A 13066-nucleotide genomic window follows, 5' to 3' on the forward strand; every position below is an offset into this window, starting at 1 on the left:
AAAGCAAGAATCTTCAGGGCATTTCCTCTGATTCCAGCATTTTCTAGTTTCCTCAAGAGGATGTCATGGTCTACGATATCAAATGCCTTGAGGATATATAAAAAAAAACAGTTGCAACTTTAAGCTTGTCATCAAGCGTTTCATTTATTGTAGTTGTCAAGGACTGTATAACATGTTCAATTGAAAAACCTCTCCTAAATCGAAATTGGTTCTTGTAAAAAAATTTAATGTTTAGCATATTTTCAAAATGTTCTGCCCATCTCTCTTTAACTCTATCGTTATCATTAATTGTGGTACCGGTCCTATCTTTAGCTGATCTATTTATAAGTCCAGATTGACTACTCGCTTTCAATTTATTAATATGCCAGTACAATATTTTACTATTATGCCGTCTAGCTACATCTTCCAGATCTTCGTCAATTTTATTCATAGCCTCAAATTCACACCTCCCTTGTTCAAATTTTAATGCTTGTCCACTTTTTTTTATTCCTCTAATTTTCATATGACCTATCACTCGGATAATTCTTGTACAATCCCCTCCTCTTCCTTATTCAATATAAGGCATTTTCATTAATATTCCTAGTTCCGTTCCTAAATTTCTTCCCTAAGACACCATCAGTGACTTGACAAACTATTTTCCTAAAATTATTCCATCCATATTCTACATTGTCAAATTTTACACTCTCCAGTGTAGTATTTAGCTGTTCCTGGAAAGCTTCTCTCAAATTCTCGTCCTGGAGTCTATCAACTTCGTAGCTTCCCGGAAGGTAGTTACCCTTCCTAAATTTCAGCTTTAAATTAACCCTAGGCACTACTAGAAGGTGATCTTCACTTTTAACTTCAACAACAAAACTCCTATATAGCCTTGTATCTTACATTGACCTTGCCAGTCTTCGGCTTATGATAACATGATCAGACCATCACTTGAATACCATGTTAAATTACTGGCCATTATATGACCCAAAACTCTATTGGTTATAACTACGTTGTTATGCCTACAAAATTGCATCAGTCTGCTGCATTATTGTTTTCTTTTCGCACACCAAACTTACCTGGCCTTGGATACCATCTTTCCCTATTTCTACCGACCTGGGTGTTCGAATGTCCTGATAAAAATGCCATATTTCTACCTGCGACCTTGTCTATTTGTTCCTGTAGCTGTAAGAAAATTCATTGGAGACGCTATTATCTCCGTCAGTCGGATCTACAGGAGCATAAACTACTGACTGACACTCTGTGTCAGTCATACTGTCTCTGCGACTAGTATTCTATTATCAATACTTTCTCAACCTAAACCAGACTTGGTGGCTTCCTTATTCATCATGAGCCCTACTCTCTGCCTATACACCCCATCCTTCGTCTTGAGCCCCTGGGATATGAGTTTCTTAAACTCCTAATAAGTCCAGTTCGAAGCGTCTGAATTTGTCAGTCAAAATGTCAATACGATAGTTATTCTTTTTAAGTTGTAACATTCGAAGTTGTAATTTTCATATTCTTTGAATCATTGAAATTTTTTTTTGTCCTTAGGGAAAGTAATGGTCCCAAAACCTGTGTGGGACGAGGACTAACACATCTACTCATGCCAAGACGAACGCTTAATCCGGTTTAGAACCGGACAGCAAGGATCTCCTGGGATCTCCAATCAAATGGAGGCTTTGTGCAATCCTAGGCCCATCTTATTCACAACGTAGTTTTCAGCACTTGGCAATATTCTTGTGTTAACAAGAATTGAAATACTGCGCAGACAATCTCAACCTATTTCCTCCATTTCATTATATATTCATGCCTACAAGTATTATGCTACTACGGGAAGGCAACCCATAGTAAATAAATTTGCAAGGAAGAGGTAAATCAGTGCAAAGAAGCTCACCAAAATAGACCAAACCCAGAAGAATCATCCATTGATCCCCTGTGCAAATGCTGTGTCATTTACTAGGCTGTAATTTCTTCGAATAATGCCACTCCTCAAGCTCACCGTCTGTTAGCTATCACCTTGCTCGGTATGAAACTTAGTGATATTTTCACCCCTTCACCACTTTGAAGTAGGTTGATGGATTCCCTATGTTACTTAGGAACGGTGGGTCAAGCTTCACTCCCTAGAACTCTACCATCGCTGCAGAAACTTCAAGATTTAGTTTGCTCCTTCAAAGAGCCTTCTTGCTGCCACTTAGTGTTAGCAATAGGCTTCAGGAGGGGACCTGAATCTTGAAATAATAGATAATATTGAAGCTCATTACTAAAATACTAGTTCAAAGCAAACAATCATAATTATGAGGAGATAATTAGATAGTTTTTGAAATTTTAGCAATATTAACAATAAGAGGACAAACAAAGCGAACACCTGGTGGTTGAGTTTTTAAAGGTTAATTTAAGCCACAAACAGTTATTGATAACTTTACTTATAATGCTATTATTCTTTTTTATAGCTTTGATGTTTTTTGGCTATGATTTTTTAGTCCAATTTTATTTTTGGGTTGGCTATTATGGACGGGTTATATTTTTTTTTATTGGTTACAACAGCGTTCTGTCAACTTGCTTCCTTTCTTCCATTTGTGCCTTTTGCTGGATATGTAATTTCCCATATCGCCTGATTTTGGTTGACTAATGGTGATGATTTGCATCAGATTGCTTTTTCTCTTTTTTATTGTTTGATGAATTTTTTTCTGTCCTCTTTCTTGTATTTCGGCCTATGGATCCCATTGGGAGGGTGGTGTCTATTTTCATGTTCTTTGTTGTTGTATACGTACTGGGGGGCTCTACGTGACTATCCGCTCTGATTGATCCTATACCGCTCCCTAGCTTTAATTGATGATGCTAGCCAGTTAGTCACAACTCTTTCAGACTCAAATCAGTGATATTGTACCATTTTTTTTTCTAGAATGCAGTTGATCAGGAGTACAGTCGTTGGAGCGGAATGAACAATGAGAGTGAGATAGTTAACCATTTTGCCATGCCGGGCACTCCTCCATTGTTTTTGTGTATTGTTTGGAGAATGCTCCTTGAAACAGAGCACGTGAATCCAATTGCTTACACGTAAGAAATCATTGCCTTTTTTAATTTTTTTTTGTGTGTGTGTGTATTATTATGGCATACTTACTGTAATTCAGTGTTATTACTAGCGCCAAGTTTTCCCCTTCCAAGACTATTTCCCCTAACGTAGAGATTTTTAACGTTATTTTAGGCTCTTAGGGAGGGGGGATTGGGCAATTTAGGGTTTTTAGGGAATCTAGAGAACAACTATGCTTAGGAATTTCTGAATTTTCTAGAGAGGTATTCGGGAGATATCCAGGTTGTTTATTTTAGCGTTTCTTTTTCTTCTGACAAATATAAAATTGCCAATTATTTAATTTATCTTTTGTAAGTTATGCCCTGTACATCTTCTGAAACTGCAAATTCAAATTTTTGTTGTTTGTAATTTGGTTGAGGAAAATAGGGGACAGTTAAGGATTTTGAGAGCAAAGATAGGGATTTTCATGGGCATTTATAGAGAATTTTAGGGATTTTAAAAATGTGAAAGCAGAAACATTGAACTGTACATCTAGTTCCTCCAGACTAGCAGAAATAACAACAGAAGCATCTTGTTTTTGGTAGGGCCCTCCGTTGTTACTTTTTCTTCTATCTCAGAAATTGACCTTAAATGTCTTCTAAAAGAACGGTAAATTTCATTGACTGATTAATTTATTAGATTTTGTTTAGCGTTTACTCCGTTTGAGTTACACATCAACCCTTCTTTCCAAATTATTCAAAAACTGCCTTTTTAGAATTAGAGAAGAAATAACGAGAAGACGAATGTAGTTCGTATGAAAAGCTGCATAATTTTGTATTTATTAATATACCTAAAAACTGCTAATATTTTAAACGCATAATGAAGCCATTAGAAATAAGGTCCTTTTGAATCTCTTTTTATTAGGTACGCCATGCCCCCTCCCTCCCGACTTGCCTCCCCAATAGATGCCACTGATAACTTGCCAGTCATTTGAAATCTATCAATAGTAGTACAGTCGTACAGCCATCTGTAGTATAATCCTGAAAGCTTGCTTTGTTCGAGGCGATGGAATGTAAATCCAGGTTTTAAATTTAATTTTCAAATAAATAAAAAAACTAAATACTGCCTTTTGAAGTACCACAGCCGAAGTGAATTCTCGTTTGATTTTTTTATTTATCCATTTTATGTTTATGTTTTTTTTTTTTAATTAAAATCAAGTTGCCATCAATCTATTGCTAATTGGAGAACAAGCCAAGACAGACAGTCTGAGTGAGAGGCACATCTGACATAAGCCTTTTTTAGGAATCTATAAAAATTATGTCATTTTTACTTGTTGATAGATAGTCTATCATCCATCCATACATTTTAGGGCAGAACTAAGGTTGATAGTCATAGAACTTTAGGTTGATTGTTATAAAACTAGAAGATTTCTAGTTTGACTCATGACGGACCATGTTGACTGGATGCTAAATACTGCATTTTGAAGTACCACAGTCTAACTGAGTTCTCTTTTTTTAAGAGAAAAATGGTGTAGTAGGTGAATGATGTAATAAATATTTCGGACTGAAAAATTTGTAACTCACTGATGTATTTTATTTTCCACTAATAATTGGACTTAGTGTCAAATTATATCAGATTCTCTTTCGAATTGTTTTACTTTTCAAAATTTGTCGTTGTCATGTTTGTGTCTTTCTGATTTCTAGAAGGTATTCCTCTTGGGTAAGATGGGAAGTGCGAAAACGATACATGCACCAACTTTGGTAACCTAAACGAATGGACAAATTGGGCTTAGACTCGGCATATATAGCCCTTTCTGGTAGGAGAAAGTCAAGGGTGTCTTGTGAGTGTTTGTGAATAATAATATAAAAGCGCTTCGTGATATTATTATCCTTCACTATATCAAAGTTGTTTGTATGAAAGAACACTAGATTTAAAATCGGTCTATTTCAAATTTGTTGGCCTATTTTACTTTGACCTTATATGGCCTGCTTTTATATTCCTTCTTCGACAGTTAATGCTCGGAAAAGAGTGGGGAACGCCAATTGCGGTTAAAGAGGAGTTTCTTGAAGGAGATTGTATTTAGCGGTAAAGTGACATTGAAGTTGGATGTAAAAGTGACATTGAAGTTGGATGTAAAAGTGACATTGACAGTCGAATGCTATCTAATAGGAGGAGGGTTGTAGTCGGGTGTGTAATGGGTATTTTGTACTTCATGTGATTTATGGACATTTTGGAAGATAAGGATATTCCGAACTGGGATGGTTTTCCGGTCATCTTGGAGGTAGGATTACTTTGTACCATTTCTGTTTGGAATCCCCCTTCCATTGGTGCAGATAATTAAACAGGGATTATATTTTTCTATCTGGATTTCAATCTTTTCATATGAAATATTTTACTGTTTAACTAGACTGTGAACTGTACTAGCAATGCATTAGAAAATACTAGTACAACATTTAAATGTACTGCAATTTTAATTAGCATTTGAACTGTGAATAAATAAACTGGATTTAACATTATCTTTAACCGGATTATATTACAAGTAAAATTGGATGCAATTACTACGTAATTAAGCTTTTAAAAACCATAGACTTTATTGCTCGTGTTTAGCATTTATTGCTTTGGTTTGACTTAGAGACTCGGATGAGCGAATAAGTTGAGGATTCCGTCATTGGTTTAACATCGGAATTGATTCTAAGGATAGTATTCTGCCTTATGCCGTTTTCTGTAAAATTAAATAAAAAAACAAGTTTTTTGAAATGAAAGTAAGGAGCGACATTGAAACTTAAAACGAACAGAAATTACTCCGTATATGAAAGGGGCTTTTCCTCCTCGACACCCCGCTCTTTACGCTAAGGTTTTTTATTGTTTTAAAAAGTAGAGTTGCGAGAAAGAATCAAACTTTAGCACAAGGATTTTGTGCTGATTTTTTTTTTTTTGATTTTTGAAAATTGAGGTTTTGTGCTCCCATGGCCTTGTTTTTCTTATTACTTTAAAGGTGTATAGGAATATCTTTGTAAAATAGTATCTGTAGCTTTTCTTTTCAGAGTTTTGGACAAAATTGGGGCACGAGCCTTGTCATCTCACATTCGATATTTTTGTGACTTTTTGGTTTATGAATTTGCCAACTCCGGTGGTGGACAGCATGTCAACAAATTTGTAGAAATTGTCAATGATATTGTATGGAAGTACAATATTGTTACTATTGATAAACTGATATTGTGTTTGGTAAGTATGAGTCCCAATCCAATGTAAATATTGCCTATGCTAGGTATAATGAACGAAAAAAAGTTCAGTACCTATACGTATTAGCTCAATACGTCTTGGCCTAAAACCTATTCCACATGTTTTTTTTACTATACTAGTGGTTAAACCTATACCAGCGATCTAGGTTATAACTAAGTCTGGCCTGACTGGGTTTAGTAATAACACTCCCCCCCCCACCTTAAGGAAGACATATCCAGCTTTCATCAAGTTCTCTTTCAGACAGGTTCTTCTAATTCTTCCAGATTGCTCATTGGCTAGGAAACTCCATGAGAGGTTTTGTTCTGCAAAACGTAAAAACAAATATTTTAAATTAGTAATTTATATAATATAGAATCCCTTAGGTTGTACTTAATTTATTTTCCGGGTTGTTTATTACGATTCTTTTTTTTGTTATCTGCCATTGACCTAATGCTATTTTGTGTATAGTTTTATTGTTTTATATAAAAACGTGCGATCCTTTTGGCTTCCTTGTCTCTTTTAATCTTTTCTTCTGAGTAATTAGCTAAAAATGTAAATATTAAATAAAAATAATAAAATAGACCCCTCCGCCTCCCAAGATGAACAAGCAATCTTGTAAGTATTTCTAGAATTAGGTGTGGGCACCAGAATTGTAACAGCCCGAAATACGACCATATGCAGAGAGTAATCACAACCGTCAAGTTTAAGATAAAACCGCTTGTGCTATTTTCTTGAAGCGCCCTACTGGCCTCCACATCTTGATTAATCAAAAGGGGGTCTTTTGTAACAACTTTCAAATATTTTTTTTCAGGTTTGCAATTTGGAAATGTATAATTAATGTCTTAGAAAATTTAATTTTTTTTAGTGTTCATTACTACGTCTTCATAAACTACGTCTATGTCTTGGTAATCTAATGCCTTGTTTTTTTTTATATAAAACACACACGTTTTGGTCTTCTTCGGTCTTCTCAGATTTTTTTTTTTCATAAGCATTGCCAAACCTAAAAAACAAGCGGTTTAAATAAACAAAAGCGTTTTGCATTTTTCTCTCCTTGCCAAATAAATCCACCAAAGTAACTACTGCAGCGGCAGTGATTCTTTGTGGGTATTTGCCAAGGATGGAACTTGTAGGACGGAAATTCACTTAAGGGACTATAAAATTAATATGTTAAAGGCTCGAGGGTGAAGTTTGGCTGAAGGCCGAATTGAAACCGAGACAGGTCCGGGCAAAGTGGTAAATGTGGGTCAAAGTGGTAAATACCTTTTTATCAGGTAATACTGTGAGCAATTTTTACTAGGAAAATTAAAAATATTTCATTTTATTGTAACTAACCTACTATAACTATATCATTGGTTTTGTTGTAAAAATTAATATTATAAATTTTGTGTGTTTACCTTTTGACCTTTTTGTTCATATCGCCATTAAAATTGATGATTTTAACGAAAAAGAGTATATTAATCTTATGAGACAACCGAGTGTACTGAAGTTGTTACGAAGATGAATCAGTACCTTTTTATTTCAAAAATGTGTTTACAATTGTATCCTATCTATTTCTTGCATGTATACACTTTTTGCATATTATCACTCAAAGGGGTTCTTGGGTACTTTGATTCAATAAAAATCAAATGTTGTTGCAAAAGTACCTGACTATAATTTTCCAAATATTTGAGATTTTTTTGTCCCTTTCTTTTTTTTTTTGTCGAATCATCTTTGAGTGTTTTGGGACTTGCTTCTTTCTTTCCTCTTATCTGAAATATGTAATATTCAATTTTTTATGTTCACAGCATACATGTTTCACTATATACAAGCTTAGATCTCCATGCAGGTTATGTCTGTGCTTTTTTGGCATTTCTTTGTGAATAGTAAACAAATCCTATCTATTATGCCACCTCCCCTCCCCTCGAATTTCTCTGTTCAATTCCTCCTTATTACTATAGATGACACTTGTTTGCAAAATATTAGTTAAATGAACATTTCGCTTTTGTCCTTAGGCTCTTCGACCGTTGGAAGGAAATGAAGCTCAAGTTTGTTTCTACATCATACAACTTCTGTTGCTCAAGCCTCAGGAATTTCGAAGTCGAGTGCAAGAGTTTGTCAAAGAACATTCCCCGGATCACTGGAGACAAAATGGATGGTAAGTTTGATTTTTGCCTCATATGATAAAGTAATTAAATAAATGAACATTTTACACAAACAACAAAAGGCAAAGTAATGGGAATATGTGCCAGTGAAAGTTTTTACCTTAAAAGAGTATTTGGGCTCTGTATCTAAGGGCCGTCCTCAGCAAAGCACATATAAAAATAAAATCATTAAAACTAAAATTAAGAATTTTCGTACCACGGTCTTTTTGTTGTCTTATTTTCCCAATGCCAGCTTTTTGGAAGAAGAAAAAGTTTATTGTCTTAATTTTTTTGTGAAAAAATAAAATTAGTAATCAGAAAATTTTCGAGTTTTCTAAATAGATACATAGAAAAATTTTAAAAATTGACGATTCCCAATAAACGTGGTCTGCGTAAAAATTTGTCATATGTAGAAGTAATTAAGTTTGCAAAAAAAAAAAAACCGTGAAGGCCTCTAACAAAATCACAGATTTCTTGTAAGGTTACCATTCATCACGGCTTTAAAAATCGGATTTACTCAGCCCCCTAACTAAATTTGGCAAAAAAGCACAAAGAAGGTCTTACCTGGGACAGATGCTGCAAATAGTCTAAATTTGCAGTGTTTTTTTTTTATTTGCAAATTGCTAGTGAAAATTTACCGCGGGCAATTACCCTTAACACCTCCACGCGTAGAATTGAGTTGGCAAATGGAAAGCCAGACAAAAGAAGAATTTCGTATAAGATTTCTAGCAAATTTCGCTTGTGTAGAATCTCCCCTGAAAAATTCTCCCCTGGAAACCTCCCTCCCCACAGGAAGTTATCCCTGTGGACAATCTAACCAGTAGAAAATTGATCTGACAACTGTTTTTTAGTTAAAACTACATACTCAAACTGACTAACCAGGTCAAATCAAAGGGGAGCGAAATACGAAGTACTCTTTTTTGTTTTTGTTTTTCTAGCTCAGTACAAGGATATATTTTTTCTTGACTTTCGACAAATTTTGAGACAAGTTCGATCCAAATTAGTTTATTAACAATGTGTGTTCTACAATAAAACAGGCTGAGGACAGTTGTCAATAATCCCCTACTTTACTCTATTGATTATATAACAATTGAAGGATATGTCAATTTTGTCAAGAGTCGGAGTTGTGGCACCAATGGCATGGTACTTATTTTGAATGTGCTGACTTAAGCGGTGCAATCAAGCTTTTGCTTTAGTAAAATGAAGGTCGGGCTTTTTAAAACCTTTCGAGGTGAAAAGGTACCAATTCACCCACTTCTCTCTTTTTTTTATTTATCTGTTGGTAGCTGGTGTTTAACTTTTTGACAGGTTTCAATGTCTTGTTTACAGTTAGTTTGTGGCAGTGGTAGGCAGAGTGTGGCTCCTGAGCTGCCTGTGGCTTCTTTGCCCCTCAGCTGTGGCTTTGACGCAAATACCCAAATGCAGGTGCGCAAATCGCAACGACATGTACGTATATGGATGTTGCTCTTGTAGGCAGCAATACTGTATGTATGAATGTTCAACAGGAAAATAAATTGTTGAATTACTTAATTTCAGTAATTCTAGTATGTTAAAAGTATTTACTAATTTTTGAATAAATACTTAATACTTTTACTTTTTAAATACTAAAAACAGTAAATATATATCAAAGCAGTTACTTTTTTTTACACAGCGTTGTGATTTGTTATAATCCGATTAACACCAATTTTGACAAAGACAAGCTTAGTAACGGTAATAAAAAGAAGAAAAAACAGTAAAAATTATAAGTAAAAAAATCAAACAAAAACAAATATGTTTTTTTATTAACTATATTTCAATTTTGCGCACTTGACCTATTTACATGCTTGTTCTAGCATTTGGAGCATCCTCAGCTTTTTGGCTTGTAAATTAACAAAAATCTATGCATTTTATTAAGTATAAAAAACTGTATATTAACCAGACTCCAAGTGTTGGTAAAATGGCAAAACTCGACATAAATTAGACTCTTGGTTGGTAGTATGTACATAATTAGCTAATACCGACCAAGATGGATTACAGGCTGACAAAAATCATTCATTTTGACCATCCATCTAGGGCCAAACGAAAAGCAGGTAGTCCCTGAATGGGGTCGTAAGGAAGGACGAAAATGGAACTTTTTGGGAAGGGTAAAGACGGGAACTTTGAATAAATTGGGATAGATGTTTGGTTATGCAGTTATGTATGCCTCAGGGGGCTTAGTGCTGCAATTAGTTGTTAGTTTCAATCTGTTGGTGCTCCACAGAGAAATAACGCTTGGGGGCGCTAAAAATGGCGTTATTTGGTGTAGTGTTATTGCAACAACTATTATTATCATCGTAAATCCCGTTTTTTTTTCAGGCATGATAAGCATCAAGCATTTTTGCGCAAATATCCTGAGAAATTCGGTCCGGACAGCATGGCCGATTCTATGTCTGGTAGTGGTCACCTGCCCGTCTACTTTGGCAATGTGTGCCTAAGGTTTCTACCCGTTTTTGACATCGTTATACATAGGTACATTGAGATACCATCAGTGGCAAAATCCCTCGATTCGATTCTTGATCATTTAGGAGGACTCTATAAATTTCATGGTGAGTAAATGCATCTAAAATTGGTATATAAATTTGATTGGAATTAAGATACGGTATGGGGCCTAGGGTGCTTTAGGCGATTATGAAGGGTCATTCATCTCCAGTCAAACTCGTATAGATAGCTTAGTTTTCAAGAGGAACAGGGCATGTTAAATATTCTAGGTGGCTACTCTGCCTTTTTCTTTGAGCTTGACTGGAAAGAAGTAATGAAAGTAGATTGATTGTTTACTATATAATCTATCTTATTAAACGACCTATAATTATCTACGTCTCTGAAAAAAATAATTTCTCGAGAATGGCACTATAATTTTTCCTGATAATTGTCATGTTACTATTTTCCGGTGCGAAAAGAACTATCTAGATAGGTCATGACTTTCAGGATATTCCTTTTTCCCTTCCAGCCCACTTTTTCATATATCATCCTGCTCTGTGAAATTTGACACCCTTGGAGGTTTAAAGACTTGAGCATAAGGGAGAAATTTCAAACGTAATTTGTTTGTTGACAAATAAGTGATTCCTAGCTTTTTAGAGAAAGGAATTTTCTTTGATAGCTCCCAAGTGAGTCTAAGATTCTTAATTGCTCATCTATACGTCCAATAAACTAATAGTTTTACTTTCTTTAGCAAATAAAATGAATTTAAAATAAAAAATGAAACTAGTGTTGCTTTGCGAAACAGATTAAAAAACTGTCTTTATTTTCACCAAGTGAAGCTTCATCCCCTGACACTGATATATCAAAAGATGGAAGTATGTGCAATGTAAATATTAATGAATACTGCTAATGCGTCACTTGCACTTTTTCTCGTAACATCAACAGCAACTGAACCAAAAAAATAATATCGATGCTAATCTAGGTTTGTAAATAGAAGTGGTGTTACTGTATGTGGTATAGTGGTGTATAGTGGTGTAGTGGTGTTACAGTGGTGTACACCTATCTCCCTTTAGATCCTTCTAAAGGATATTGTTTACATTTCCTGTAAACAATATCTATTTTTAGCAGGTTTTTATTTGTCAGAACATAAAAGAAAAAAAACTCACCATAATTATCATACTGAAAAGAAATCACGAAAGTAAACTTATTGTCTACTATATTCAATTGTTTACTTATTGTTTAATTTAAAACAAAAACTCTGAAAAAGAAGTTTTCTAAAGAAAAGTAAAGGCCATATTAAACTTGAGATCAGAAGAAATAGTCTAACCCTGCTCACGGTGACATTTTACCCCCGGAAGCCCTGACGGTCAGCCGTACGAAACAGAAGCTAAAACTCGTGCCTGTGCGTGCTCGGACAAACCGCTACCAGAAATCTTTCATCCCTTTTTTACGTCATTATATAATAGTGCATAATAACATGTTTGTATTTCAACATCAAATTAGCCATTTGAGCTACGATTGTTGTTTTAAATAAACCTTTCTTGCTCTCTAATGTTTTTCTGTTCATAGGATCGTGTTTTTTCTTGTGCGGTTTTTTCTCCCTCAGTAGCTTATTACGAGTTTATCTTCTGTCTCTTTTTATGTGTGTGTTTCTAGTCAGTTTCTTTTTCTTTCATCATAATTTTCGAGTTCTCGCTCGTTCAGTTGTTTTTGCTACCTTAAGACTCAGACGGTGTACATTTTGCGATCTTTTCTGCTGGTTCTGATCATAATGCTAATTTTTTACACTGGATAATAATTGTATTGGTCATAGACTGAGAGACCTAGAGTCTAACCCTTTTGATCTTTACATATTCCATTGCCAGGATGAATTTGTTGGACATGAGATAAATGATAGTGAGTTAATTAATTTTCCAAAATGTAAATATAAATTACCTTCCGAAGTTGCTGATGTTCCCAGTACCGGTGTTGTGAGAACAGGATTTTTAATTGTAGAGGTTTTTTTACTTCTCAGGATGATCATGTCGATGTAGTTCATAAACTATCTTGTCCAGACTTTTCTTACAGACCTGACACCTTGTGTTGTTTTTCCTGGATATCAATTTACTCCTAAAAACCGATTGACAAGGCGCCTAGGTGGTTTAGCAGTATTAGTAAAAGAAGGTATCTATTTTTGACGCCTTGCAAATCTGGAAGGTTCTCATGATGAAATGCTTTTTGAAGTAATGGTGACTGAAATTAGTCTTGGAAAAAAGATATAGTTTTTGCGTAGTATACTGACAGTCTTCTTCTCCAGTCAAGT

The 13066-nt window shown here is 34.8% G+C and overlaps 1 protein-coding gene across 1 annotated transcript in view; it reads left to right on the top strand.

Moving 5' to 3' along the window:
• The window catches only part of LOC136036693 (mediator of RNA polymerase II transcription subunit 23-like), a 120880-nt gene that overhangs the window by 79757 nt on the left and 28057 nt on the right, over window positions 1–13066 (top strand). Inside the window, exons 15-18 of the mRNA XM_065719007.1 lie at window positions 2879–3033; window positions 6031–6211; window positions 8200–8342; window positions 10663–10892. Of these exons, the coding sequence (XP_065575079.1) occupies window positions 2879–3033; window positions 6031–6211; window positions 8200–8342; window positions 10663–10892 (709 nt within the window). The remainder of the gene's footprint in view (window positions 1–2878; window positions 3034–6030; window positions 6212–8199; window positions 8343–10662; window positions 10893–13066) is intronic.

Source organism: Artemia franciscana, chromosome 15, assembly GCF_032884065.1.
Source record: "Artemia franciscana chromosome 15, ASM3288406v1, whole genome shotgun sequence".
Taxonomy (NCBI): Eukaryota; Metazoa; Arthropoda; class Branchiopoda; order Anostraca; family Artemiidae; genus Artemia; species Artemia franciscana.